This window comes from Mustelus asterias, chromosome 20, assembly GCF_964213995.1.
Source record: "Mustelus asterias chromosome 20, sMusAst1.hap1.1, whole genome shotgun sequence".
In the NCBI taxonomy this organism is placed as follows: Eukaryota; Metazoa; Chordata; class Chondrichthyes; order Carcharhiniformes; family Triakidae; genus Mustelus; species Mustelus asterias.
This window is the reverse complement of record NC_135820.1, coordinates 33,939,136-33,966,428: the sequence shown is the minus strand read 5'-3', so window position 1 is coordinate 33,966,428 and position 27,293 is coordinate 33,939,136. Positions and strand designations below refer to the sequence as shown.

At 41.6% G+C, this 27,293-nt stretch overlaps 1 protein-coding gene across 2 annotated transcripts; it reads left to right on the top strand.

The window, feature by feature from the left end:
* On the top strand, window positions 1-27,293 carry cdk5rap1 (CDK5 regulatory subunit associated protein 1). 2 transcript variants are annotated; one of them, XM_078236402.1, is made up of 13 exons: window positions 1-624; window positions 4,536-4,639; window positions 8,125-8,159; window positions 8,600-8,700; window positions 10,134-10,344; window positions 11,376-11,496; window positions 12,436-12,666; window positions 16,416-16,513; window positions 19,359-19,414; window positions 20,526-20,656; window positions 22,115-22,264; window positions 24,582-24,722; window positions 26,853-27,293. In XM_078236402.1, exons 1-13 carry the CDS (start codon window positions 285-287, stop codon window positions 26,964-26,966), a joined length of 1,833 nt encoding a protein of 610 aa, XP_078092528.1. In that variant the 5' UTR covers window positions 1-284; the 3' UTR covers window positions 26,967-27,293. The 2 variants fall into 2 exon arrangements, with proteins under 2 accessions (XP_078092528.1, XP_078092529.1); XM_078236403.1 differs by lacking the exon at window positions 12,436-12,666.

Here is a 27,293-nt window from a genome sequence, read left to right as displayed (position 1 = left end):
CAACAGGTGTATTTAGTAGCAAAAGCCACACAAGCTTTATGCTTTAAAGATGACAGCACATTGCTTTTACGCATCCGTCAGATCACATAACTTTACAAACATGGCAGCATTGCTTTTACGCATGCCAGGAGTTCACGCGACTTTATAAACATGGCCACACATTTCTCCTTAACGCATGCGGGGAGCTTACATGACTTTACAAAGATTGCAGCACATTGCTCTTTTACGCATGCGGGAATACCACCCTCCACTCGTGTCATCTGATCCCACTGTGAACTCCCGCGATGGCGGCTTTTATGTCATGCGCAGTGGCGCTGCTTGCCGCTCCGGCGATGAGGCCGTTAGGCGCTGTGAACAGGCTGTTGTTGAATGGCAGTGTGTCCCGGCTTCATGGGCGGATTGAGGCCGGCTGCTGTGCCTCAGTGTCCAGGAGCGCGGTCGGACGCAGACAGTACAAGCCGGAGAGACCTCCTAGCGGCCGGAAAGGCGACACCGCTGCTGGACTGTCCCTCCGGGACTTTATTCAGAGGGCCCCCGGGAATGGGGTCGGGGCTGCGTGCGGGACGGCCCAGGAGGCGCCGCCATATCTGTGCGGGGCGGCGGTGTCAGGAGGCGGGAGGCGAGGTGGGTCACGTGAGCGGGAGACCCTCCTCCAATCAGCGGCGCAACTTATTGGCTGTTCCGGCTTGGCTCGGGCGGGAACTTCCTCAAAAGTTACGCCAATTTTGCGCTGTTGCAATACTTCAGCTAAATCTGAGCGCAAAGTTTATTAACTAACGCCAAAGTTTTAAAAATCCGGCAGAAGCAAGGGTGGGGGTTTCCTGAGTCTCTATAAATGAAAATTAATGATTGAAGTTCTGCAACTTAATTATTTAAATTGTGTGCATTGTGGTGCCATAAAATGTACTAATGTTTGCAAGCAGCACAATGCAGATCTCTTGTCAGAAGGAATGCGTTTTAAAGATTACTGAGAACGCATCTAACTTATGGGGCTAGTAGATGTAAAAAAGCATTGAAGTGTCCGATCATCTAGTATTAAATGGCAGAGCAGGCTTGATGGGCTGAATGGCCCATGCATTTTCATATGTTCCAAATTGCGATGTGAGTGAACTCAGGATGATGCCAAATTTGCCTCTGGGTGCATCTTGTCTGGCACATCATGGTGATATAATCTCTGTAACTCTGCTTACACAGTAAGAGTTTTAACACCAGGTTAAAGCCCAACAGGTTTATTTGGCAGCAAATGCCATTAGCTCTCCCACTCGCCTGACGAAGGAGCAGCGCTCCAAAAGCTAATGGCATTTGCTACCAAATAAACCTGTTGGACTTTAACCTGGTGTTGTTAAAACTCTTGCTGTGTTTACCCCAGTCCAATGCCGGCATCTCCACATCATGACTCCGCTTACAGCCAGAGGGTTTATGTAAGGGGTGTGTTTTAACTTGTTCTATTTCATCAAAAATCATTAGTAGGTTTGCCATTTTATGAAATCTTGTTTATTTCCAGCAAGAGTGCAATTTATATCAAGGATTTTCACAATAAATACGATGTCAAACTGCAGCATTTTTAAAAAACGCTGAAAGTAGGGGCATTTCGAATCCAGGGACACGGTCTCGGAATAAGACGGAAGACATTTAGGACCGAGATGGGAGGAATCTCTTCACTTGGCAAATCTTTGGAATTCTTTACCCAAAAGGGCTGTGGAGGTTCAGTCATTGAGTATATTAAAGACTGAGATGGATAGATTTCTAATTATTAAAGACATCAAAGGATATGGGGATAGTGCAGGAAAATTGAGTTGAGGTATATGATCAGCCATTATAGAGTGGAATGGCAGAACAGGCTTGAGGGAGCGAATGGCCTATTTCTGCTTTATTTCCTACATTCCTGTAAAGGACTGTTCTTGGGATGCCCGAGGTCAACATGGAGTAAGCTGCTGGCAGGACCTGTGGCAGTAACTGCCAGTTGTATATGTCTTTGCCTCCTGCCATGTTGCAGTGCTGCCTTGCTTGACTTCACCAATATCTCAAACTGCATCACCTCCACTTTGTTAGCAGTTAGATGGTTAGAATGTTGTGCCATTCCATCATGTGGACAAAGATTTGATTTGTAGGACTATAGGTAGAAGGTGAGGAGGTGGAACAAGGTGAATTGCCCTTGCAGAGAGCTGGCACGGACATGGCAGGTCAAATGGCCACCTGTGCTATAACCATTCTGTGATGCTATGATTCTTGCCTTCAAATTCCACATGACAACCATGTTGTTTTGCCGAACAGTCTCAAAAGCTGAAATTATACTTTAAAATAAACCGCCTTTATAATGGCTGTGAATATATGTGTTCCAACACCAGGTTAAAGTCCAACAGGTTTATTTGGTAGCAAATACCATAAGCTTTCGGAGCGCTGCTCCTTCGTCAGATGGAGTGGAAATGTGCTCTCAATAAGTGCACAGAGACACAAAATCAAGTTACAGAATACTAATTAGAATGCGAATGCCTACAGCCAGCCAGGTCTTAAAGGTACAGACAATGAGGGTGGAGGGAGCATTAAACACAGGTTAAAGAGATGTGTATTGTCTCCAGACAGAACAGCTAGTGAGATTCTGCAAGTCCAGGGGGCAAGCTGTGGGGGTTACTGATAATGTGATATAAATCCAACATCCCGGTTTAGGCCGTCCTCATGTGTGCGGAACTTGGCTATCAGTTTCTGCTCAGCGACTCTGCGCTGTCGTGTGTCGTGAAGGCCGCCTTGGAGAACGCTTACCTGAAGATCCAAGGCTGAATGCCCGTGACTTGGATCTTCAGGTAAGCGTTCTCCAAGGCGGCCTTCACGACACACGACAGCGCAGAGTCGCTGAGCAGAAACTGATAGCCAAGTTCCGCACACATGAGGACGGCCTAAACCGGGATGTTGGATTTATGTCACATTATCAGTAACCCCCACAGCTTGCCCCCTGGACTTGCAGAATCACACTAGCTGTTCTGTCTGGAGACAATGCACATCTCAACCTGTGTTTAATGCTCCCTCCACCCACATTGTCTGTACCTTTAAGACCTCGCTGGTTGTAGGGATTCGCATTCTAATTAGTATTCTGTAACTTGATTTTGTGTCTCTGTGCACTGTTTGAGAGCACATTTCCACTCCATCTGACGAAGGAGCAGCGCTCCGAAAGCTTATGGTATTGGCTACCAAATAAACCTGTTGGACTTTAACCTGGTGTTGTGAGACTTCTTACTGTGTTCACCCCAGTCCAACGCCGGCATCTCCACAACATATGTGTTGCCATATGTAATCACTTGCATTCAAGTGGCAAATTGAAACTGATTTCAAACTCTTCCCCCTCAGCCCACATCATGAATTTCCATGCACAGTTTTCACACTCCTTTTCAGTGAGTTCCTAATGCCAGATCCAGTAGAGGCTGGAGCTTGCTCATGATAATGCAAGTTTAGTTAATGGATGGCACAGTGGTTAGCATTGCTGCTTCATAGTGCCCAGGGACCCAGGTTCAATACCTGGCTTGGCTCACTGTCTGTGTGGAGTCTGCGCGTTCTCCCCGTGTCAGCATAGGTTTCCTCCGGGTGCTCCGGTTTTGTCCCACAATCCAAAAGACGTGCTGGTTAGGTGCATTGGCTATGCTAAATTCTCCCTCAGTGCACCTGAACAGGCGCCGGGGTGGTGACTAGGGAATTTTCACAATAACTTCATTGTCGTGTTAACATAAGCCTATTTGTGACACTAAAAATAAACTTTGCATCTTGCACACTAAAAGCAACTGTCCAACGGGGTCCGATTGTAAGGTCTGCCCCATTGTTTCACTGTCTTCATACAGTCAATATCTTGTTTCTCAGAACTGAAAAGATGTTTTTGTAACCCTTGACTAAAGAATATCATCTGATTCCTAGCTCTCCCTCCTTGAGTTTATAAATCTGTGTTACCTTTATGGGTGCAGGAAAGAATAAATCGACTATTTCTGTAGTTTTGGCCGATATTAGTTTTAGTAATTTTTAAATTTGTGAATTTGTAGTGTTAGAACTGATTATGTAATCATCCCTTTAACAATGGACAATAAATATATTTTGTTTGCAATGAAAAGTAAAATATGAAAGGCTATTTTCAGCATTTTTTTAGTGCTGCAAATTAACATTTCGATTGGTGAAAAATCCATAAATAAATTGGACTCTTGGTGTAAATAAGAGATGTTGCAAGTTGGCAAACCTACAAATAAATCTTGATGAAATTGGGTAAGCTACAGCATTCTCCTGATCCTCACAGCTTGGGAAAATGTATAATGGATGGGTGTTACAATTGTTTGCGATTTATTATTTCTTACTGAAGTAGCTGATATTTACCTATCTGCTTTAAAGAGTAAGCACATAGCTACGCAACAACTTGTCTTTAAAGGAGTAAAACATCCAATTAATGGAGGGAAATAAAAGATTGCAAGAATGTTGATTTGAGGATTGTTGTTACACTTGAAGTGTGCAGTTTGTATTGTTATTTCTAACATTTGATTTGTTTTACTGTTTGTCATTTATAGTGTATTTTGAAACCTATGGGTGTCAAATGAATGTTAATGACACAGAAATTGCATGGTCCATTCTCCAGAAAAATGGTTATGTGAAAGCCAGCAACTGCGCAGAGGTAAATAATGCCAATTTTCTTGACTTATAGCTATTACAGTAGACCAGTGTTATTCAATATTTTTGACACATGTGGCAAATTGACCACTGACATGTGGTGAATTGATGCTTTTTAACATTAGAGCCCCACAACATTGAGTTTTAAAAATTGCAACGGTGGGAATGAATATGGTTGTCACTCATTAGACCACAATTTGGCATCCTAATTGAGCAAGGAAAGTCAACCTTGTTTCTATTAGAATCGCATCTCACTTGGACCATGACTATGCTTATCATAATATAGTTCAGTTGTTGGGTTTTTAGGGACCTCGAAGCTGAAAGGCCACTTACTTAATGAAACAAGAAAAAAAATCCACCACTTGTTACTTTCTCTGTATGGACGGCACAATGGTTAGTATTGCTGCCTCACAGCACCAGGGACCCCGGTTCAATTCCAGCCTCGGGTGACTGTGCAGTTCAAAATAAACTAGGGAACACTATCAGAAGCAAAACATGTAAGGTGACGTTTGTTCTATAGACTGGACATTTTTTAAATTAATATTGCATGTAACTTGTATCATGTGGTAAATATGGTGACCTGATTGCCACAAGTTTGGCAACAATAAAAACCTAATTGGACAACACTGCTTTAGACACTAAAAACATTTTCTGCAGATCCAAATGTGTTAGAAACAGAGCCGACAGTACTGTACCTCATATAATATGTTTGTGTTTAAAAGCTACATAATAATTTGATTCGTTAAAATAATTGGGAATGGGCTGAGGGAAACAATCAATGAATAATGACCAGTGGTAATGTCAAAATCAATCTGTTCGAGGTTACCAGATCCAAATCTAATTTCATCATTTGGAATATTACTTTCAGTTTCAGGAATTTATTAAATACTTGGAAAATTGATGAGCCCTTGGACATTGTTCTCTGAACTTTAATGCATTGAATATGCTGATCAAAAGTTAACAGCAGTCAAAACGTGCCAACTCACGTTTTCTATTTATAGTCTTATGCTTTAAAAGTAAAATTGAAGTCTTGGAGAACTGCTTTAACCTTGTAAGTTATATTCTGTTTTGGAGGCAGAGAGGAATGTAAGCACTGATTTTCTGTTTCCATTTATTTATATGACTTGTCGATTTCATGTTGTAACAGTGAAAAGAGGCTACAAGGAACTGACATGCCCAAATTATATTTAGCAAGGATTGTGCTAAAAGATTTTAGAGTTATTTTCAGGATCAGTTTAAAGTATTAATGGAAATCTGGCATTATATTGGTGATTATTGGAATCTCTTGGTTCTATGTAATCTTATTTCTTGAAAATAAATGTAACTTGCAGTTTGTCTTCCGTCGGTACGTATGTATGATATCGGTAATTTTCATTTTACAAAGTAGAAGGATTGCATAATGGACATTGCCATTTTCTGTTTCTGTTGTGAAGTATTGTGATTAAAAAGGTGACTGTTAATCCTGTTGAATGCTATTCACACTTACTCCATGCATAAGATTGTAAATGGCAGAGCATAGCAAAGATGGCTGCGTATTGCCTTTTGCAGATAACACAAGTAAAAAGAGTTGGGAGAAACCTTGAATTGTACTATGGAAGTTACCTGATTATTCACACATTGATCTGTACAGATGTAATGAGGCTTTAAAGTTTATTTATTAGTCACAAGTAAGGCTTACATTAATACTGCAATGAAGTTACTGTGAAATTCCCCTAGTCGCCACCCTCAGCACCTGTTCGGATCAATGCACCTAACCAGCACATCTCTTAGACTGTGGGAGGAAACCGGAGTACCCGGAGGAAACCCACGCAGACACTGGGAGAACGTGCAAACAGTGACCCAAGCCGGAAATCGGACCTGGGTCCCTGGTGCTGAGGCAGCAGTGCTAACCACTTCTACGTGCCAGCTTTCCTGCTTCCACCCCCATAAACTTCAATTTGTCCAAAGTGCCACTGCCTGCATTGCTAGGTGCACTTCAACCTCAGTAAACTGCATTGACTTCTGTGGCCCAAAAGATTGGTGTTTGACATCCTTGTTCTACCTCAGTGATGGTCAACTTCGGCTAATGAGTGGGTCACATGGATGGCCCTCCTTCATCTCAGTGGGCCGCAAGATTGAAATCGAGCTTGTGCATTAACCATGACCCCATGAATAAGATTAAATACATTTAATACACACCGAATATTTCATAATGATTTACAGAAAATGCAAAGTAATCCATATATTAATGAACCTGTCATCGACCTCATATAGAAAAATTGAAATATTTACAGTTACGTTAGGTATATTCCAATTTTCTCCGCTTATCTAAGCTAAAACCAGCTACAACTAAAAGTTATACATTTCTTAGTTGCACAGATATGCTTTAGATATTTATTTATATTTATTTACCTCTTAATTAATAAAACCTTGCTCCCAATAAGCTTTACTACTGCTGTTATTAAAACTCTATTATGAAGAAAACCTTAAGGTTACAACAAATTGTTAAAGTATATAAAGATAAATGAGGAAAACCAACCAATCGCTCCACTCTTAGTCTCGTTCTTTCTCACGCCCTTTATTTCCTGGCTCCGTTCTCAGTCTCGCAAACTCCACTCTCAATCTCACTGTCTGAACACAACATCACGTGGGCCGCAGTCAGAATCCTGATGGGCCGCAAGTTGCTTACCACTGTTTTACCTAGCTTTGCCCCACCGAACCTAATCCAGCCCCCAGCACCCATCCTCCACATCTCCTGTATTAACTTGCTCTTTTTCTCTCCCTCGCTCTCTGCAATCAGCCAATGCTCCTTCTGATTCTGTACCTTCGCTTTCTGGAACGTAGCATTTGAAAACACTCTCTTGCTTTCTAAACTTAAAGTTCTTCTCTTTGATCACGCCTTGGCCCTCCCCCAAACCCTTCCTTTCAACTTGCTGCTCAGTACTAATGGAGTAATTTAGTGTTAATATTTTGATTTGATAACACAATATTGTCAAGATTTCTAAACCGCTTATAGGTACTAATTGATTAATGATTGTGTGCAGAACCCTGGAACAGCTCAATTACTTTTTTATTGACTCTTTGGTTTCCCTTTAGACTTGAGACAAATATATCAGGTTAATTTCAGTTTATTTACCAATATGTCATATAATAGATTGCTCAATGATGTTTAAAATCCAAGAACATGAATCATTGAATAACCTTGTCAGCAACAAGGAAATAAGTTCTCACCAAGACCAGAATAAAGCTACTCATTTCACCTGTATGTGTTTGATACAGTGAAAGACTATGTGTTGCAGTGCTGAGAACCATGTCTGAGTTTGGATTATTTTGATAACCTGCTCAGTGTATATGTTCTACAATCATTAATTCTATCCTTTATCTCATTGCAACTGGGGTTATATGTAACAGACTAAAGCACAGACTGTATTTAATTTCTATAGATTTCTGTGCATTGCTGATCTACTGACTCCTTGAGAACCAATCTGACTTGTATTTCTTTTGATGCAGGCTGATGTGATTTTACTCGTAACATGTTCAATCAGGTATTATCTTTTTCTATGATCTTTCTGTATTCTTAATGCATTTATTTTAATTTGTATTTCCGCAGTGAGTTTTGCAGGTTTCTTGTTCCAAACCCAACTTAATCTCATTCAGATGAATCGTAGGGCAAAGTTTACAAGGGCACCGGTTGCTGGCATGATCTTGAGGCCATCAATTACAAATCGGACCCCCTACCTCCCAGTGCTAATTTGGGGTGAAAAATGAGGCCGTGCTACCAGTGTGCACACATTGAGAACTTCCTGAAATTTGTCATCCAGCCGAAAGGAAACCCAGACAGCTTTATTAGCTGCGACCTAAATATTAAATGAGGGAGGGAAATCATATGAAGGCAAACACGGGGAAGCTACAAATTTAGTTTAGCATAAGATATGAATGTTTAAAAACCTTTTTTTAATAAAAAAAAGACTACTTTTATTTGCAGGGAGAAGGCAGAACAGACCATCTGGAACAAGCTGAAGCAGCTTGCATCACTGAAATCCAAGCGGACAAAGTCTCAGGTTCCACTTAAAATAGGAATTTTGGGTATGTTAAATAATCCAATGTTTATAATGCAAACAAATGGGTAACCGTGGAGAGAATCCATCTTCTCCATTGGACCTGTGTGAATGTGATCAAACCCTTTCAGCTAGCCCAAATGCATCAGTCATACAGATATTGTAGTTGTACGGGACTCGTAATTTAAGAAAATAATGTATGTTATTTATCTATGATGTAGGCCATAACTTTCAAGCTCCAGGGTGGTGTATATCGCGGGGGGTAGCCCAAAGATGCACTGGGGAAACACCTCGCCCTGAAAGTTACCTGGTAAGGATTACAGGGCAATTGCCAGGGAAGCATAAATTTCCCATGGGCAATTGTCCTGTGCTGGAAACAATCTGGAAATTGTGATTCAAATCACAAACTTTGGATATTTCTGACTGTGTTACTGAGAAAAGGTTAGAAGAATTAAAACTGCTTCTGGGTAACTAGTAACTATTGTACAGACCTACACTGAACTGCCACCCATCTCCTGAACTGCACAGCTCCTCATGAGTCTATGCCTTTCTTCTCCCCTATGAATATTCAACTCAATGGAATATCCGAGGGACTTGAGCACAGTATTCACTCTACATTTAGCAAGATTTGGGGCACAAAGTAGTTGGATGGCCAAGTTATTAAATTTTGGCTGCAAAAAAACAACTCCTGGAGGGGAAAAATAAGAAGTGTTAGCGGTGTTCATATGGTTAAAATATAAATTTGAGAACATTGGAAATTTTAAAAGGTGAAGCGACAAACTATCTTGCAAATCAGAAATTCGTCGTACTGGAGAATCCAAGCTGAGGAGGCACTGCTCTGCAGAGCCACAGGAATCTGCAAACGCAAGCAGATGCAAAGCATTTATTTGAAACCATATTTTTGTTATAAAGCAGCAGCAATTGTGTCACGCCAAATGTTCCACGTTGTTGTTGGCAAATTGTGACACCTTAACATTGAAAACACATGGCACCACTTACGGGTTTAACAGTTATTCTGGTAATGTGAACATCTTTTACAAAGGGATATTGTTGGAGATTGTTGACAGGATTTTCAGTAGAACCAGACCAAATAGACTGAATTTAATGTAGAAAATGGATGGAGTAAAGCATTAATATAGTTCTGTTTTTTTTTTTAAATCACCATTTCATTTCCTTTAACCTCAAGGCATTGTAATGGAAAAGTGCAAAGTATCTGCTCACACTTCTCATTTTCAGCCGTTATGTCAAAACCTACCTGGACTGCCAAAACATTCAATAGTGCAGATTCTTAAGTAAACATTTAATTTCCCTGTTTTAAACAAACATATCCGTTCTGATGAAAATGGTACAACTTAAAACCTAGAAATGAGGGGATGTATATTGACATGAATTATTCACTTTCTAAATTCTGCAAAAGCTGAAATTCTGTGGCCTAATACTCTTGCCGTATTTTGGCGATAGGATGTATGGCTGAGAGGCTGAAAGAGGAGATCCTGGAAAAAGAGAAACTTGTTGATGTAATTGCTGGACCAGATTCCTACCGTGATCTTCCTAGACTCCTGACCGTGGCTGAAGCAGGCCAAAAGGCTGTAAATGTTTTGTTGTCACTGGATGAGACCTATGCAGATGTCATGCCAGTTCAAGTCAACTCTGACACAAAATCTGCATTTATGTAAGTGTAATATCCATTTACTTTGGGATAGCAGTAGTAATATTCCAGCCGCAGGACATGCTATTCATAGATCTCCGTCTCTGCTCATTTCCAGTCGGCCCATTAAGAGGCAAACAAGATCTTGGGGAATGATGGAGAAAGCACCATACCTTCCCTTCAGAAATCTCAGCTGGGACAAATAGGATCATAAATTTGCTATCTTTGAAGTTGCAGATCCATAACTGAATTCAATAATGTTAGTTCTGGCTCAGTTGGTAGTACTCTCATCTCTGCGTCAGAAGGTTGTGGGTTCGTGTTCCACTTTGGGTCCTGAGTACAAACATTAAGCCAGATACTCCTGTGCAGTACTAAAGGAATGCCACACTGTCAGAATTGTTAAACTAATACCCCATCTGCTCTCAGGTAGCATGTAAAAAGATCCCAACACACTGTTTTGAAGAAGAATGAGGGTGTTCCCAGTGTCATGACAAATATTTACCCCTCGATCAACATCACAAAAACAGATAGCCTGGTCATTATCACATCGCTATTAGTAAAAATGTGCTGTGTGCAAACTGGTTGCTGCATTTCCTACATTAGTGCGTACATTTCAAAAGTATTGAGTTGGCTGCTATGTGTTATCTCATGCTATCGAAATGAAAAGTCTTTTTGTTCGGTCAATGAGAGTGGTCAAGCAGTTTGTTCCCATGCTTCTGAGAATATGGCTCTTACAGTTGGGCAGTAGGACTTGCAGATGAATATCTCCATGTGATGCTTGTCCCTCCCTCTGGTCTAACCTTCATCATGAAGTGGCCAAGAAAATGTGATTAACTTCAGCAGTGAGCTCTGTATATCACTGCTTTGTGTCAAAGTGTAGTGGAGATTAATTGCTTTTCATTCTACTAAATTTAGTTTGAATGTTCAACAGGAGAATATATTGTTCTATAGGGTGTGACTATTGTTGCTGTTCTCCAGCAATAATTAATAGGTTAGGATTATCTTGGTAAGACTGAACAGACTCTGGCTAAAAGAAAGTATTTCTCTTGCTCTAGCTCTGTTATGCGGGGATGCAACAACATGTGTAGCTATTGTATTGTCCCTTTCACCCGTGGACGGGAGCGAAGCAGACCAATTTCTTCCATTGAACAAGAAATCAGAATGCTTTCAGATCAGGTAACTCCAGTTTTGAATGCTTAAGACATATAGAGCTTTGACCTTAAAGTGGAAATATAGAAAAGTTCAAAGACATACACATTCATATTTTGTATATAAATATATACACCCACAAAAGATCAGACCATTTTTCCACAGAGCTGCTGTGAAGTCATTATGTGAAAGGTTGATTCCATTGAAATCAACAGCTATGTAGTGTAATACCAGCCTAGAAACATTTCTGACCAGTTGTTTGCCTCAACGATCATTGGCTGAGGATCAGCTCCTTGGCCAAATTGTCAGAAATGTTCAATCTGTTTTGCCTTTCTGGTCTTGTAAATTTATAAATATTACACACATGAGAGAATTAAAGAAGTGGAAGTAATTGCTAAAAACCACTTAATATACTGAAATTTCTGTCTTGGATGCCGCAATCTATGTGGAATCTAACAGTTTGCAAAGCATAACGTGACTCTAATTTTAAATGGAGTGCGTGTAACTTAAGTTAATGAATACAAAATGAATGATTTGGTGAATAAGAAACAGCTGAGAGTTTTTTCTCAGTGAACTGCATCAGTTTACCAATGATGCCTGGTTCTCTTAAGCAAATCCGTAAATATAATTGCAATGGCATTCTCTTGAAATCAAATCAAATAGTTAACCCAATGAAGGGCTGTAATATTTGCAGGTGGGAATCCACTTCATGTGCTAAATTCTGTACACAATGAACTCTCAGTTTGACATCCTGTCATTTGCCTGTCCTAACTGGGTAACCAATTATAAAATGGCCTTCATTGGACATGGAAGACTAGTCTATCCTCTTGAAGAGAGATGATCGTGTAGAAGCCATTCAAAGATTGGGTGAAGATCAATGTAAAAAAGGAAGATGAGACTCCATAATTGGTATATACTGAGCAGTGTGCTGAATCTGATTAAATAGAATCTTGTCTTTGACTTCAGGGAGTGAAGGAAGTCACGTTGCTGGGACAGAATGTCAACAGTTACTGTGATACATCGGAGGTTTCATTTCACATAAAGGAACCTACACATCTAAGCCATGGATTTAGTACCATATACAGGAATAAATTTGGAGGCTTGCGTTTTGCTGATTTACTAGATCGAGTCTCAAGAATCGATTCTGAGATGCGAATCCGTTTCACATCTCCCCATCCCAAGGATTTCCCAGATGAGGTAAAATGCTGTTTGGTTTGCACCGTTGAAGTGGAAGTATCAAAGTTTCTCCCAAGTATACTGTTTCTTTTTGCTGTTCTGTATAAGTAAATTTTACAACTGTGTGCCACTGTTAAGACTCAGGCCAGAGACTCCAAAATGTTCTGTGAAGTTGGCCTAGACCCTAAGTTTTACATTTGTTTTGGCATGTTTTTTGTTGTGATTCATGGTATGATTCAAGTGACCCACTAGGAAGCTTTTAGCAAAGTTTATTTAAGAACACAGTTCGAATATAACAAAAAGAATTAGCATAGCTTCTACCAATTACAAGACTTAAACATGACGCAGTATAATTCGTAACAGCTAGCTAATTCTGCTGTTCCAATTTAAAACAATATCCCACAGACATACACTCTTCTTCAGAATTAGTTAGCATAAACACAAGTATGCTCATGTGATGCTAGATTTTCAACTCTTTAACACTTCTGGACAGAGGTCCCGACAGCAGTTTTCAGAGAAGGATACAACCTCCAAACAGTAAAACTTCAGAGAGGTAAACTTAGTCTCTGGTAGCTCCCAGTCTCCAGACTTCAGAGAGGGGGAAAAGAGAGAGACTGCTCTCTCTTAACTCAAAAGTAGCATCTAAGACAGCAACACTTGGACTGCAAAAACTCCAACATCACAGAGGGAGTAAAACATTGCTGTCTCTCTCATTTGCACAGTAAGATGTTTAACAACACCAGGTTAAAGTCCAACAGGTTTATTTGGTAGCAAATGCCACTAACTTTCGGAGCGCTGCCCCTTCATCAGGTAGAGTGGGGAAATGCTCACAAACAGGGCATACAGAGACACAAACTCAATTTACAGAATAATGATTGGAATGCAGTCTTTACAGATAATCAAGTCTTAAAGGTACAAACAATGTGAGTGGAGAGAGTATTAAGCACAGGTTAAAGAGATGTGTATTGTCTCCAGACAGGACAGCCAGTGAGATTCTGCAAGTCCAGGCAAGCTGTGGGGGTTACAGATAGTGTGACATGAACCCAAGATCCCGGTTGAGGCCGTCCTCATGTGTGCGGAACTTGGCTATCAGTTTCTGCTCAGCGACTGCGCTGTTGTGTGTCGTGAAGGCAGCTTTGGAGAACGCTTACGCAAAGATCAGAGGCCGAATGCCCGTGACCGCTGAAGTGCTCCCCAATAGGAAGAGAACAGTCTTGCCTGGTGTTTGTCGAGCGGTGTTCATTCATCCGTTGTCGTAGTGTCTGCATGGTTTCCCCAGTGTACCATGCCCCGGGACATCCTTTCCTGCAGCGCATCAGGTAGACAACGTTGGCCGAGTTGCAAGAGTATGTACCGTGTACCTGGTGGATGTGTTCTCATGTGAGATGATGGCATCTGTGTCGATGATCCGGCACGTCTTGCAGAGGTTCTTCAACCTCTGCAAGACATGCCGGATCATCGACACAGATGCCATCATCTCACGTGAAAACACCATCCACCAGGTACACGGTACTTACTCTTGCAACTCGGCCAACGTTGTCTACCTGATACGCTGCAGGAAAGGATGTCCCGAGGCATGGTACATTGGGGAAACCATGCAGACACTACGACAACGGATGAATGAACACCGCTCGACAATCACCAGGCAAGATTGTTCTCTTCCTGTTGGGGAGCACTTCAGCGGTCACGGGCATTCGGCCTCTGATCTTTGCGTAAGCGTTCTCCAAGGTGGCCTTCACGACACACGGCAGCGCAGATTCGCTGAGCAGAAACTGATAGCCAAGTTCTGCACACATGAGGACGGCCTCAACCGTGATCTTGGGTTCATGTCACACTATCTGTAACCCCCACAGCTTGCCTGGACTTGCAGAATCTCACTGGCTGTCCTGTCTGGAGACAATACACATCTCTTTAACCTGTGCTTAATGCTCTCTCCACTCACATTGTTTGTACCTTTAAGACTTGATTATCTGTAAAGACTGCATTCCAATCATTATTCTGTAAATTGAGTTTGTGTCTCTGTATGCCCTGTTTGTGAGCATTTCTCCACTCCACCTGACGAAGGGGCAGCGCTCCGAAAGCTAATGGCAGTTGCTACCAAATAAACCTGTTGGACCTTAACCTGGTGTTGTTAAACCTCTTACTGTGTTTACCCAAGTCCAACGCCGGCATCTCCACATGTCTCTCATTTGCAAGCAGCTTCTGAAAAACAAAACTAAAACTGGACTTTACTGTGAAGTAAGAAGTCTCACAACACCAGGTTAAAGTCCAACAGGTTTATTTGGTAGCAAATTTGCTACCAAATAAACCTGTTGGACTTTAACCTGGTGTTGTGAGACTTCTTACTGTGCTTACCCCAGTCCAACGCCGGCATCTCCACATCTTTACTGTGAAAACATTGCTGTCCCTAATCATATGACCTGATTTGTCAATCACCTCAATCTACTTTGCTATCCCAAGGGGGAACACTAAAACAACAGAACACTGCATTGGCTCAGATTAAAACCAAAATAATGTTAACTGTACTGTCAATAAACGTCACTGGCTGCAGACGACACAGCTCCGATAAAATCCCAGGGACTGCGAAAACATTCTGCAGAGAAATACGATCGTCAGAGTCAGCAAAGCAATGCTGTTGAGAGATTTAATTTTGAAGTAGTTTCCCATACTGGAAGCTCTGGGAGCAATGTTCCATGAAACAAAGGGGAACAAATCCAAGGGGAAATTAAATTTTAAAATTCTTAAGATTGAAGTTGGAACTATCAAACAGATAAATCCTGAAATATCTACCAAATGGTCCACCTCCAGAAAATGCTCACAATTGCAACATGACCCAGGCCGTTAGAAGCTGGGAGAAGCTGCTTGCATTTTGTTTATAGTTACTGATCATATGTTTGCTATTTCTGGTAATAAATTCAGAGAATGAAATTTGTGCAACATTCGACCGATTTATAGAAACAAGCAAGGCGGTGGCGTTATGGGTTTCTTGCTGGACTAGTAATTCAGAGACCTAAGGTAATGCTCTGGGGGCCCAGATTTAAATCCCTCCACGGATGGTGAAATTTGTATTCAATAAAAATCTGAAATTACAAGTGAAATGGTGACTGAAACCATTGCTAATTGTCATTAAAAAAAACCCATCTGGATCACTAATGTCCTTTAGGTGAATCGGCCATCCTTACCTGGTCTGGCCTATATGTGACTCCAGACCCACAGCAATGTGGTTGACTCTTAAATGCTCGCTGAAATGGCTAAAGTTTATTTATTAGTGTCACAATTAGGCTTACATTAACACTGCAATGAAGTTGCTGTGAAAATCCCCTAGTCACCATACTCCAGCGCCTGTTCGGGTACACTGAGGGGCAATTTAGCATGGCCAATGTACCTAAACAGCACATCTTTCGAACTGTGGGAAGAAACCAGAGCACCCGGAGGAAACCCATGCAGACACGGGGAGAACATGCAGACTCTGCACGGACAGTGACCCAAGCTGGGAATCGAATCCGAGACCCTGGCACTGAGGTAGTAGTGCTAACCACTGCACCATCATGCCTAACAAACCACTCAATTTAACGGCAATTAGGGATGGGTAATAAATGCTGGCCCAGCCAGCGATGCTCACATCCCCTGAATGAATAGAAACAAATTCTACAAATGTACTATTGATATTCAGCTACAGATAACTGTTCATTTCAAATCTGCTCTTTTCTTTTGGTTCAGTATTTGTTGGTGAGTGCATTGTTATTTTGATTCTTTGTCCACCTCCATAGGTTTTACAAATTATCCAGGAGAGAGCCAACATTTGCAAACAGATCCATTTGCCAGCACAGAGTGGGAGCACTGCTGTCCTTAAAGCTATGAGACGAGGGTAACCAACTTGCTGCTTATACTTTATAAAGTCCTCTGTTCAACAGTCAGTATGACACACAAAGAGGCCATTCATGCTATAAAATTCACACAAGGGCCTTTTTCTGTGCTGTATGCCTTTATGACTCTATTATCGACTTGGAGTATACAGCAAAAAAAACAGGCCATTTGGCCCAAATAGTTTGTTCTGATGTTTATACTCAAAATTGCTGGTATTGTTACAATTTAAGAGTACATCCTTAAATCACTGGGTATACTACAAATTACAGCCATTTCATGCTCTACTCACACTGCCTAGCTGTGCATTCATCTCCAGCAAGAGAACCTAACCATCTCCTCATGATATTCAATTCATTGCAGCACTGAATCCTCCACCAGCAACATTCTTGGCATCAACATTGACCAGAAACTTAACTGGACCAGCCACATAAATACTGTGGCTATAATAGCAGGTCAGAGGTTGGGAATTTTGTACAGACAACCTCGCCTTCTGCCTCCTACTAGCTTTGTATCATAAGATGCAAGCTACAACTGTGATTAAATATTCCCTTGTGTGGGTGAATGCAGTTACACAACACTCAGAATTTGGCACCATCTAGGACAAATAAATTTATTTTATAGGCATCCGATCCAGCACTTTAAACATTAATTTCTTCCACCGTTGGCGCATAGTCGTTGTCGTGGGTATCATCCGGAAGATGCACTGCAACAACTTGCCGAGGTTTTTGTGAAAATGCTTCCCAAACCAGACACCTCCACCACTTCGAGCCAGGGTGGTAGACCCATGGGAGCACCATCTCGAAGTTCACTTCCTTTGCAAGCAACTTGCAAATTTATCACCGTTCCTTTAGTATCACTGGATCAAAACACCTGAACTCTGCACCTAAAAGCACTGTGGGAGTCTCACAAGCAGAAGTTCCCGACGCCGGATCCCTTGATCTGGCACAATCTGTCTTTGAACGAGGTACCTTCTCTGGGAGCTCACAAGCAACTCTGAGTGGGTTTGTTTGTTATGCTCCCTACATGGCAAGTCCCTGCCCACCACTGGGTTAATGCAAGCAGCATTTGGTGGCATGGGGGAGAGGGGGGGTGGGGTTATCCACTGGCCTTCCTGCTACGTGCAGACTTAATCAGGATGTAGGTGGAAAGCTGGGGGTTCCCCACCCCTGTCCTCCTGTCTAACTAAATGCTACCCCTACCACCAGTGTCACGCAAATGTGACGCCACTGTTTAAAAAAGGAGGTAGACAAAAGGCAGGTAACTATAGGCTGGTTAGCTTAACTTCTGTCGTCGGGAAAATGCTTGAATCTATCATCAAGGAAGAAATAGCAATACATTTGGATATAAATTGTCCCATTGGTAAGACGCAGCATGGGTTCATAAAGGGCAGGTCATGTTTGACTAATTTAGTGGAATTCTTTGAGAACATTACATGTGCAGTGGACAATGGGGAACCTGTGGATGTGGTGTATCTGGATTTCCAGAAGGCATTTGACAAGGTGCCGCACCAAAGACTGCTACATAAGATAAAGGTACACAGTGTTACGGGTAATGTATTAGCATGGATAGAGGATTGGTTAACTAACAGAAAGCAAAGAGTGGGAGTACATGGGTGTTTTTCTGGTTGGCGATCAGTGACTAGTGGTGTGCCTCAGGGATCAGTGTTGGGACCGCAATTATTTACGATTTACATAGATGATTTGGAGTTGGGGACCAAGTGTAGTGTGTCAAAATTCGCAGATGACACTAAGATGGGTGGAAGAGCAAAATGTGCAGAGGATGCTGAAAGTCTGCAAAGGGATATAGATAATCTAAGTGAGTGGGCAAGGTCCGGCAGATGGAGTACAATGTTGGTAAATGTGAGGTCATCCATTTTGGTAGGAATAACAGCAAAATGGACTATTATTTAAATAGTAAAAAATTGCAACATGCTGCTGTGCAGAGGGACCTGGGTGTCCTTGTGCAGGAATCTCAAGGAGTTGGTTTGCAAGTGCAGCAGGTAATTAAGAAGGCAAATGGAATTTTGTCCTTCCTTGCTAGAGGGATGGAGTTTAAAAACAGCGAGATTATGTTGCAGCTGTATAAGATGCTGGTGAGGCCACACCTGGAGTACTGTGTACAGTTTTGGTCTCCTTACTTGAGAAAGGATATACTGGCACTGGAGGGGGTGCAGAGGAGATTCACTAGGTTGATTCCGGGAGTTGAGAGGATTGGCTTATGAGGAGAGACGGAGTAGACTGGGGTTATACTCATTGGAATTCAGAAGAAGAGGGGAGATCTTATAGAAAAATATATAGGATTATGAAGGGAATAGTTAAGATAGAAGCAGGGAAGCTGTTTCCATTGGCGGGTGAAACTAGAACTAGGGGGCATAGCCTCAAAATAAGGGGAAGCAGATTTAGGACTGAGTTGAGGAACTTCACGTAAAGGGTTGTGAATCTGTGGAATTCCCTGCCCAGTGAAGCAGTTGAGGCTACCTCATTAAATGTTTTTAAGGCAAGGATAGATAAATTTTTGAACGGTAAAGGAATTAAGGGTTGTGGTGAGCAGGCGGGTAAGTGGAGCTGAGTGCACAAAAAGATCAGCCATGAACTTATTGAATGGTAGAGCAGACTCGAGGGGCCAGATGGCCTACTCCTGCTACTAGTTTTTTATGTTCTTATGTCACTACAGGGGAGGGAATTAAATTCTACGCTAGATATTTGGTCATGCCTGCAGTCATCTCTTCTATTTGCTAATCTATGGATTTTCATTTGTCTGAAGTTCCTTCCCTACATTTAAAGGTGCTAAATGTCAATTTTATTGACTGATGGACTATGTTTCTTAATTGTCTGTTTTCATTGCAGGTATACCAGAGAGGCATATCTAGAACTAGTCGAACACATACGCAGAATCATCCCAGGTAACTTCACCTTTGTGGTTTCCTAACAATAATGCTGTATTCCATTATTACATTTGGTTTATATATTGAAAGCTCTTTATTTTCCTTTGCTGAAAGCAGACACATGTCAGTGTCTGTGATGGAAACAAAGTTCCATTATACTTTAGGATGGAAATTGTTTTAATTTATATGACTGCAGATCTACAGGACAACATTTGCTTTTTTAAAGTAGTAAGGTTAAGGTAGAATTTGTCTGATAGTCACAGGCAGGCTTTTGTGGCCCAATGATTAGTATAAAGTAGTTTTTTATTTAATGTGGTAGTTGAAAAGACAATTGTTTATTATTTGTTGACTGCAATCAAAGGTGAAGAATTGTTGAGCTCAGCTGTCAAACACTGGGCATTTTTATCTGGAATATTAGAAATGGTTTATAGCTTAATTGCTTCTTAATTGTTCTTGGGATGTGAGCAATGCTGACATGGTCACAATTAATGGATTCAGAAAATGGAAGCAGAGGAGTTGCGGTAAGGAATCTAGTTATTGGGGAGGAGAGGTATCTTAGGGTGGGGAAATATTGTTGGGAAATGCAGTTTGGTGGAGAGGAGGTTTTTGTAAAAAGGGAAGATTAAGTGAGATACGCTTATCATGGCAGGGGGAGTAACTGGAGTCAGTGAGAGTTGGAGGTTAGGACATGGGGGAAATTGTCAGACAGTGGGTGGGATAGAACAGGAAATTCAACCATTTATAGGAAGTGCTTATCAGTAGGAGGAATCTTTAAGGGAAAGTGACCAATTGTTGCTGAATTTGGGGCGGGGGTTGAGAAGCAATAAATTGCAGGAAGGTGAGAGTCAAATACATCCACAGTACAGGAGGGGAAGTTTCAGGGCTGAGATTTGAATTAGTGTATGGACAGGATTAGGTCCACTTACTGTCTTAAGTGATGATGGGCTGTAAAGTATTTAAGTGTTGGCGGGTGTTGGGTCTGATCCCATTGAAGCCAATTGTTCATATGATGTTACAGTTCTATGGCCACCTGCAAAATTCTGAAGCCACTTGCTTTTGAATTTATTGTGGTTGATTTACTTGGCTAACATGTCATTTACATTTTTCTATAAATGTCTTTCTGAAACAGGTGTCAGCTTAAGTAGTGACTTCATCGCTGGATTTTGTGATGAGACCGAGGATGACCATCTGCAGACCATTTCTCTTCTTAGACAGGTCCGATTTAACGTGGGATACCTTTTTGCCTATAGCTTGAGAAAGGTGAGCTATGATGTGGAGATGCCGGCGTTGGACTGAGGTAAGCACAGTAAGAAGTCTCACAACACCAGGTTAAAGTCCAACAGGTTTATTTAGTAGCACAAACCACAAGCTTTCGGAGCACTGCTCCTTCATCAGGTGAGTGGGAGTTGTGTTCACAATCAGGGCATATAAAGACACAAATTCAATTTACAAGATAATGGTTGGAATGCAAGTTTTTACTGGTAATCAAGTCTTAAAGGTACAGACAATGTGAGTGGAGAGAGGGTTAAGCACAGGTTAAGGAGATGTGTATTGTCTCCAGCCAGAACAGTTAGTGAGATTTTGCAAGCCCAGGCAAGTCGTGGGGGTTACAGATAGTGTGACATGAACCCAAGATCCTGGTTGAGGCCGTCCTCGTGTGTGGAATTTGGCTATAAGTTTCTGCTCAGCGATTCTGCGTTGTTGTGTGTCGTGAAGGTCGCCTTGGAGAACGACTTGCCTGGGCTTGCAAAATCTCACTAACTGTCCTGGCTGGAGACAATACACACCTCTTTAACCTGTGCTTAACCCTCTCTCCACTCATTGTCTGTACCTTTAAGACTTGATTACCTGTAAAGACTCGCATTCCAACCATTATCTTGTAAATTGAGTTTGTGTCTTTATATGCCCTGTTTGTGAACACAACTCCCACTCACCTGATGAAGGAGCAGTGCTCTGAAAACTTGTGGCTTGTGCTACCAAATAAACCTGTTGGCTTTAACCTGGTGTTGTGAGACTTCTTAAAGGTAAGCTACCCAGACTGACCTGAAGGATATATTTGGAAGAGATGGTGATGGCAGAGCATTGTATTTTTGTGATCCCATGACCTAATTACTACCATTCTTTTTGTTTGGAAGCTATTTATTCACCTCTGTTGGAACATAGCCTATTTACAAAAATTAGGTAACTTGGGGATACATAATACCTATACCTATGTATGGATCATTCTCTAGCTGTGTCCTATTTCACAAGCAGATCCCCAAACTGACTTTTTCTAAGATGCCTGAACTTGCTCGGTCTTTTACCTCAGTACATCATACCACCATAACTTGCCACTTAATGACTAAACCATGTAATTTAGAAAGTCATAGCTTGAGAAAATTAACTACTCATGACTTAACTTCTGAGAAAATGAAGATGTCACGATGTGAGTTTGATTTTGATATTACAATTCGGATGATTGTGAAGAATTGGATTAACTGCTATTAAAGCTTCAGGTAGTTTAGTTGCACACAGATGGATCATTTTCCATTCCACCGTATTGTTGTCTGCCAAATTTACAGCCAACACTAAGAGCTATTCTAAGAGAAACAGTTAGTTTGTTGTATAATTCACTATATTTGTTTTCTTCATCTGGACCTCTTAATTTACTAGGGATCCTCTCTACTGCTAGTCATTAGCACAAAAATAAAGTGTTATAGTAATATTGGTCTTTTCCAGAAAACACACTCCTATCATAGACTACAGGACAGCGTTCCTGCAATTGTGAAGCAGCGTCGTTTAGAAGAGCTCATCACTGTGTTCCGAGAGGAGGCAGCTCAACTCAACTCTGAGCTTATTGGAACTGAGCAACTTGTGCTCGTGGAAGGGGTATGTAGGAATATTAAAGCTGTTTGAAATGTGAGTTTTATTTCTTGAGGAAAAAGAAGTAATCAACAAATGTTGAAATAGTAACATGTTCCTGATCAGAATGTTCTGATCAGTGGACGGTATTACTGTCAGAAGATCAATAAAGGTCAATCATAAAGTCTTTGCCAGTACTAATTGGTTATGTTAGGTTTGATCACATATGAACAGTTGCAACTTTATGCAGGACTTGTTTTCAATTTCATATTTATATCAATTACATAATTAAAAATGATGCATAAATTTGCATTTCCTGTATGATGCACTATTTTATACTCATTTATTTCTTGCAATAAAAGCTGGAAATACTCAGCAAGTTAGGCAGCACCTGTGGAAAGAAAAAAACAGTTAATATTTCAGCTGGATAACTTTATCCGAACTAAAAAAGGTTAAAGATTAAACTTTTTTGGAAGGGGCTGCAGTTTCACTTTACAAAAGTGAGAAAGTTCTACTATTTGCCAAAGGTCCAACAGTGGTATCCTGGAAATCTGCCATTTTAAATTTATGTTCTGATTTTCAGGACTAGCCCAAGGTAGGGAGTTTTTTTTCCCCCCCATTGAATCCCTACAGTGCAGAAGGAAGCCATTCAGCCCATCGAGTCTGCATCAACCTGCCAAGACAGCATCTTGCCCAGGTCCATCCACACCCCCCCCTCCCCCAACCACTCCCTATCCCATAACCCCATGCGTTTGCCATGACCATTCCATCTAATCTGCACAAATTTGGACTGTGGGAGGATAGCTCCATAGTGACTTGTACGTTACTTTGAAGTTTCTATTTGTAATGAAGCTACAAACTATTAATGGATATTGCTTTTGACTGGCATTAGATAGTCTTTGTTTAAGTTGATATGTTCAAAAATGCAAGATCATATGAATTTACAGTAAATTCTTCTATGAAGATAAGGCTGAAGCATTTGGCGCAATCTTCAGCCACATGTGCCAAATGGATGGTCCATCTCTGTCTTCTTTGGAAGATCCTGGCATCAGAGATGCCCGTCTTCAATTTATTTTACATGAATTCAAGGGACAGCTTGAAGGCACTGGATACTGCAAAGGCTATGATCCCTGACAATATTTCGACACTAGTACTGAAGACTTATGCTCCAGAACTTGCTGCACCCCTAGCCAAGATGTTCCAGTACAGCTACAACACTGGCATCTACTTGGCAATGTGGAAGATTACCCAGGCATGTCCTGCACACAAAAAGGACAGATTCAACCTGGCCTCCCGACAGTCTATTCTCAATCATCAGTAAAATGATGGAAGGGGTCATCAACAGTGCTATCAAGCAACACTTACTTAGCAATGACTTGCTCACGGATGTTCTGTTTGGGTTCTGCCATGGTCACTCAGCTCCTGACCTCATTATAGTCTTGGTTCAAACATGGGCAAAAGGGCTCAACTCCTCAAATGAACTGAGAGTGACAGCCCTTGACATCAAGGCCACATTTGACTGAGTATGGCATGAAGGAGCGCTAGCAAGACTGGAGTCAGTGGGAAATGGAGCAAAACTCTCCACTTGCTGGAGTCACACCTAGCACAAAGGAAGATGGTTGTGGTGGTTGGAAGTCAATCATCAAAACACTAGGACAACACTACAGGAGTTTCTCAAGGTAGTGTCCCAGGCCCAACCATCTTTAGCTGTTGCTTCATGAATGACCTTCCTTCCATCATAAGGTCAAGAGTGGAGATGTTCGCTGATGATTGCACAATGTTCACCATTTACGCCGCCTCAGATACTGAAGCAGTCCATACCTAAATGAAGCAAGACCTGGACAATGTCCAGGCTTGGGCAGATAAGTGGCAAATAACATTTGCACCACACAAGAGAGAATCTAAGCATTGTCCCTTATTTTTAGACAGTGACCCCTAGTTCTAGATTCTTCCACAAGAGTAAACATCCTCTCCACATCCACAGAGTAATGACCTCTCAGGAACTTATGTTTCAATCAAGTTGCCTCTTACTCTTCTAAACTCCAGGCACTAAATGCTAGCCTAATTAATGAAGTCCACATCCCTTGAATGAATAAAAAAAATGACACATGCTACCCTTGGGTGTTTCCTTATAAATAATCGATATTCACAGGAAAGCCTGTGATGTTCCATAAACCTTACAACAGTTGAGTTGATTTTAGTTTTATTTTAAATGTTTGCCCTAAGCATTTTAGAAAATGCAATACTTTGCTATTGAATTTGTAACTTGTAATATATGACTGGTTTTAAAACCAATAATACAGAAACCAATGACCAATTATTTCATGTTGTTACATGTTCCCAGGCCAGTAAACGGTCTAAGCTGGAATTGTGTGGAAGAAGTGATGGTAATATCAAAGTAATTTTTCCCAATGTGGAGGTACCATGTGACTGGTCATCTAGAATGCTTGCGCCTATCAGAACCGGAGACTATATATCTGTGCAAGTAAGTGAATAACTGGCTTTGCAGAAATAGTTCTAATGTACAACGGACATTTGAGAAATTGTCACATTTTTGCAAAATTCTGAATTGCAAGCAAAATTTGCACAATGGTTTCTGTAAATCAGAATGGAATGCAGTCTTCAAAATCAGAATGGAATGCAGTCTGTGTCTCTTTATGAAACTACTTTATTAATACAACTGAGAATATTGCAGGAACATTGAAGACCAACCTTCTTGAGGTTCAATACGAAGTCTTTTAAACAATGATCGTTTTATAAAGAGAGTTTTTACATTGCAACAATTAGTGCATCTAATACTGCATCGAACAGTGTAGAACTGACAACACAACCACAGTAAGATGCAAGAGTGGTTACTGCTAATCCTATTCTTTATCTTACTGTGGCATTGCAATGGAAGTTTTGAAATGCTTGCACAGAGAGCACTCCTTTTGTCCACTAACATCACCACTTTCAAATGTTGTTGCCAGTACAGCATGTAATTGAGAAGTAGCAAAGGGCCTAGGACAGATCCATGAGGGACTCCGGTGATAACAATACAAGATTTGGAAGAGAAGCCATTGCAAGTGATTTTTCTGACAATGACTGGATAGATAACAATGTAATCAATTGTGAGCAGTCCCACCCATCTTAAAGACAGAATGAGATGTTTTGGAGGAGGATGGTGTGGATAATGGTGTCAAAGGCAATAGACAGATGAGTAGAATGCTGTAACTGTGCTTTGGTCTGAATGACCTTCTGTCCTGTAATGACACTGACTCTATGGGGGTGATTCTCCCAGCCCACTGAAGCAGAGGCAAGCTTCCCACCCACCAGACTTCCAGTGTCATCCGATTTCTGGTGCAAAGTTGATTAAAGTATTTAAATCAGCATTTCAATATGATTAATGGGCCCGGGACTGAAGTCTGTGGGCCCACTAGCCTCTCTTTCCCCACCCTCCCGCCAGGTGTGTTTCACTCCAGTGGGGTTTACAGTAGCTCCCCACTAATGAGGAGCTGGTGGCCTGACCCTACTAGAATGAAGGGAAGCCATGGAGGCATTCTAGAAGGTTGGGGGTATGGAGGGGGCGCCCCTGGACATTTCCAACTTGGCAGTGCCAGCCTGCCCCTGGCACTGCCCAAGGAGCAAAGTGGCAAGGCACCCAGAGGGCATCTTGGCACTTCCCACCGGGCATCAGGCAGTGCTGCGGGGGCAGAGCCTCTGGGGCAGTCATGGGGGGTCCTGCTGGCACTCTGCACTCGGGACCGGTGACAGAAATGGGGTGGGAGGTAGGGTGGGGCTCGGGGAGATTGGAACTGCCTGCCTGCAGAGGGGTGGGAGTGGAGGGCGGGAGCTTCGCATAGCCAGCGAAGCAGGATTGAAGGGCTGGCCAGCGATTGAGCTGGCCGGTAGTGCAGGGCTACTGTGTATGCGCTGATCTTTGCTACGACAGATCAGCTCATGTGCAGAGGCCCGTTCAGTGCTCGGCTGCCAGCCCCTCCAGTGGGAATAGGCCCCGCCCCCAGCTTTTCATCGTGATTCACACTGTGCATCACAGAGTGCACTAGAGTGTAGGAGATTCATTTTGAAAGTCCTGCTGAATGAAGTAGCGGGACGTACCCCAGTTTTTACGCGAATTCGGCACTTAGATTTTTTGGGGGAGAATTCCACCCCAATGCTTTGATTTTGATGAGAGTTGTTTCAGTGCTGTGGAGCAGAAACTTAATTGGAGAAACATGATTTTTAGCAGAAGTCACTAGAAAGTGAGAAGTCCTGGGTTGTTTTATTTATGCAGTTTTTAACCTAGTCATTCTGAGGTCAATTCAATTGCAATTTTAAATAAGAGTTAATGGTGCTTGACTATAATTGTGAGTCATTTCACGATTGGGTTGTGAACCAACCCAATCCACTCTGAGGTTCTCTGTACTGTGCTTGAGTAGCCCATGAGGAGGTGTATGGGAGCAGCTCAGAATCACATAGATACTGCAATATTGTTTTCCATTCTTTCCACTGTCCCGCAAAAAATGATGAGAACTGCAGATATGTAAAACATTGTAAACCACTTGCAATTATGTTTTTAATAAATAAATACATTTTTGGATGTAATTAATTCAAATTTTTTAATCTATATTTTCAGATAACATTTGCCAGTTCTCAAAGTTTGAAAGGTATCCCAATCTGCCATACAACACTGAACAGTTCAGCAAAGATGATATCTAAACAACTGCGAGCTGTCAGTAGTGGACAGTAACATCTATCCAGGACTGGAGTTGTGCTGTAAGATAATTTGGAGGAAGTGTAGAGTTTGTGATTCTGCACTTGGGGCATTACTGAGAATTGCAAAGTGAAACCTGATGCATACTTTCACCATAGAGGAAGTACAATACATGTTGTTTAGAGCTTAAATACCAAGAACAAGTATGTGTGTATCTTCTCGGGTTCTGACCCTGGTGATGCGTTAAACGTTTCAACTACTTGGTTGGTATTACAATATGGAAACATTGGCACATCGGTTAGAGATGAATAACTGTATAAATTATGTTGCACATGTATTTTGTAATAAAGATTTCTAAATGTT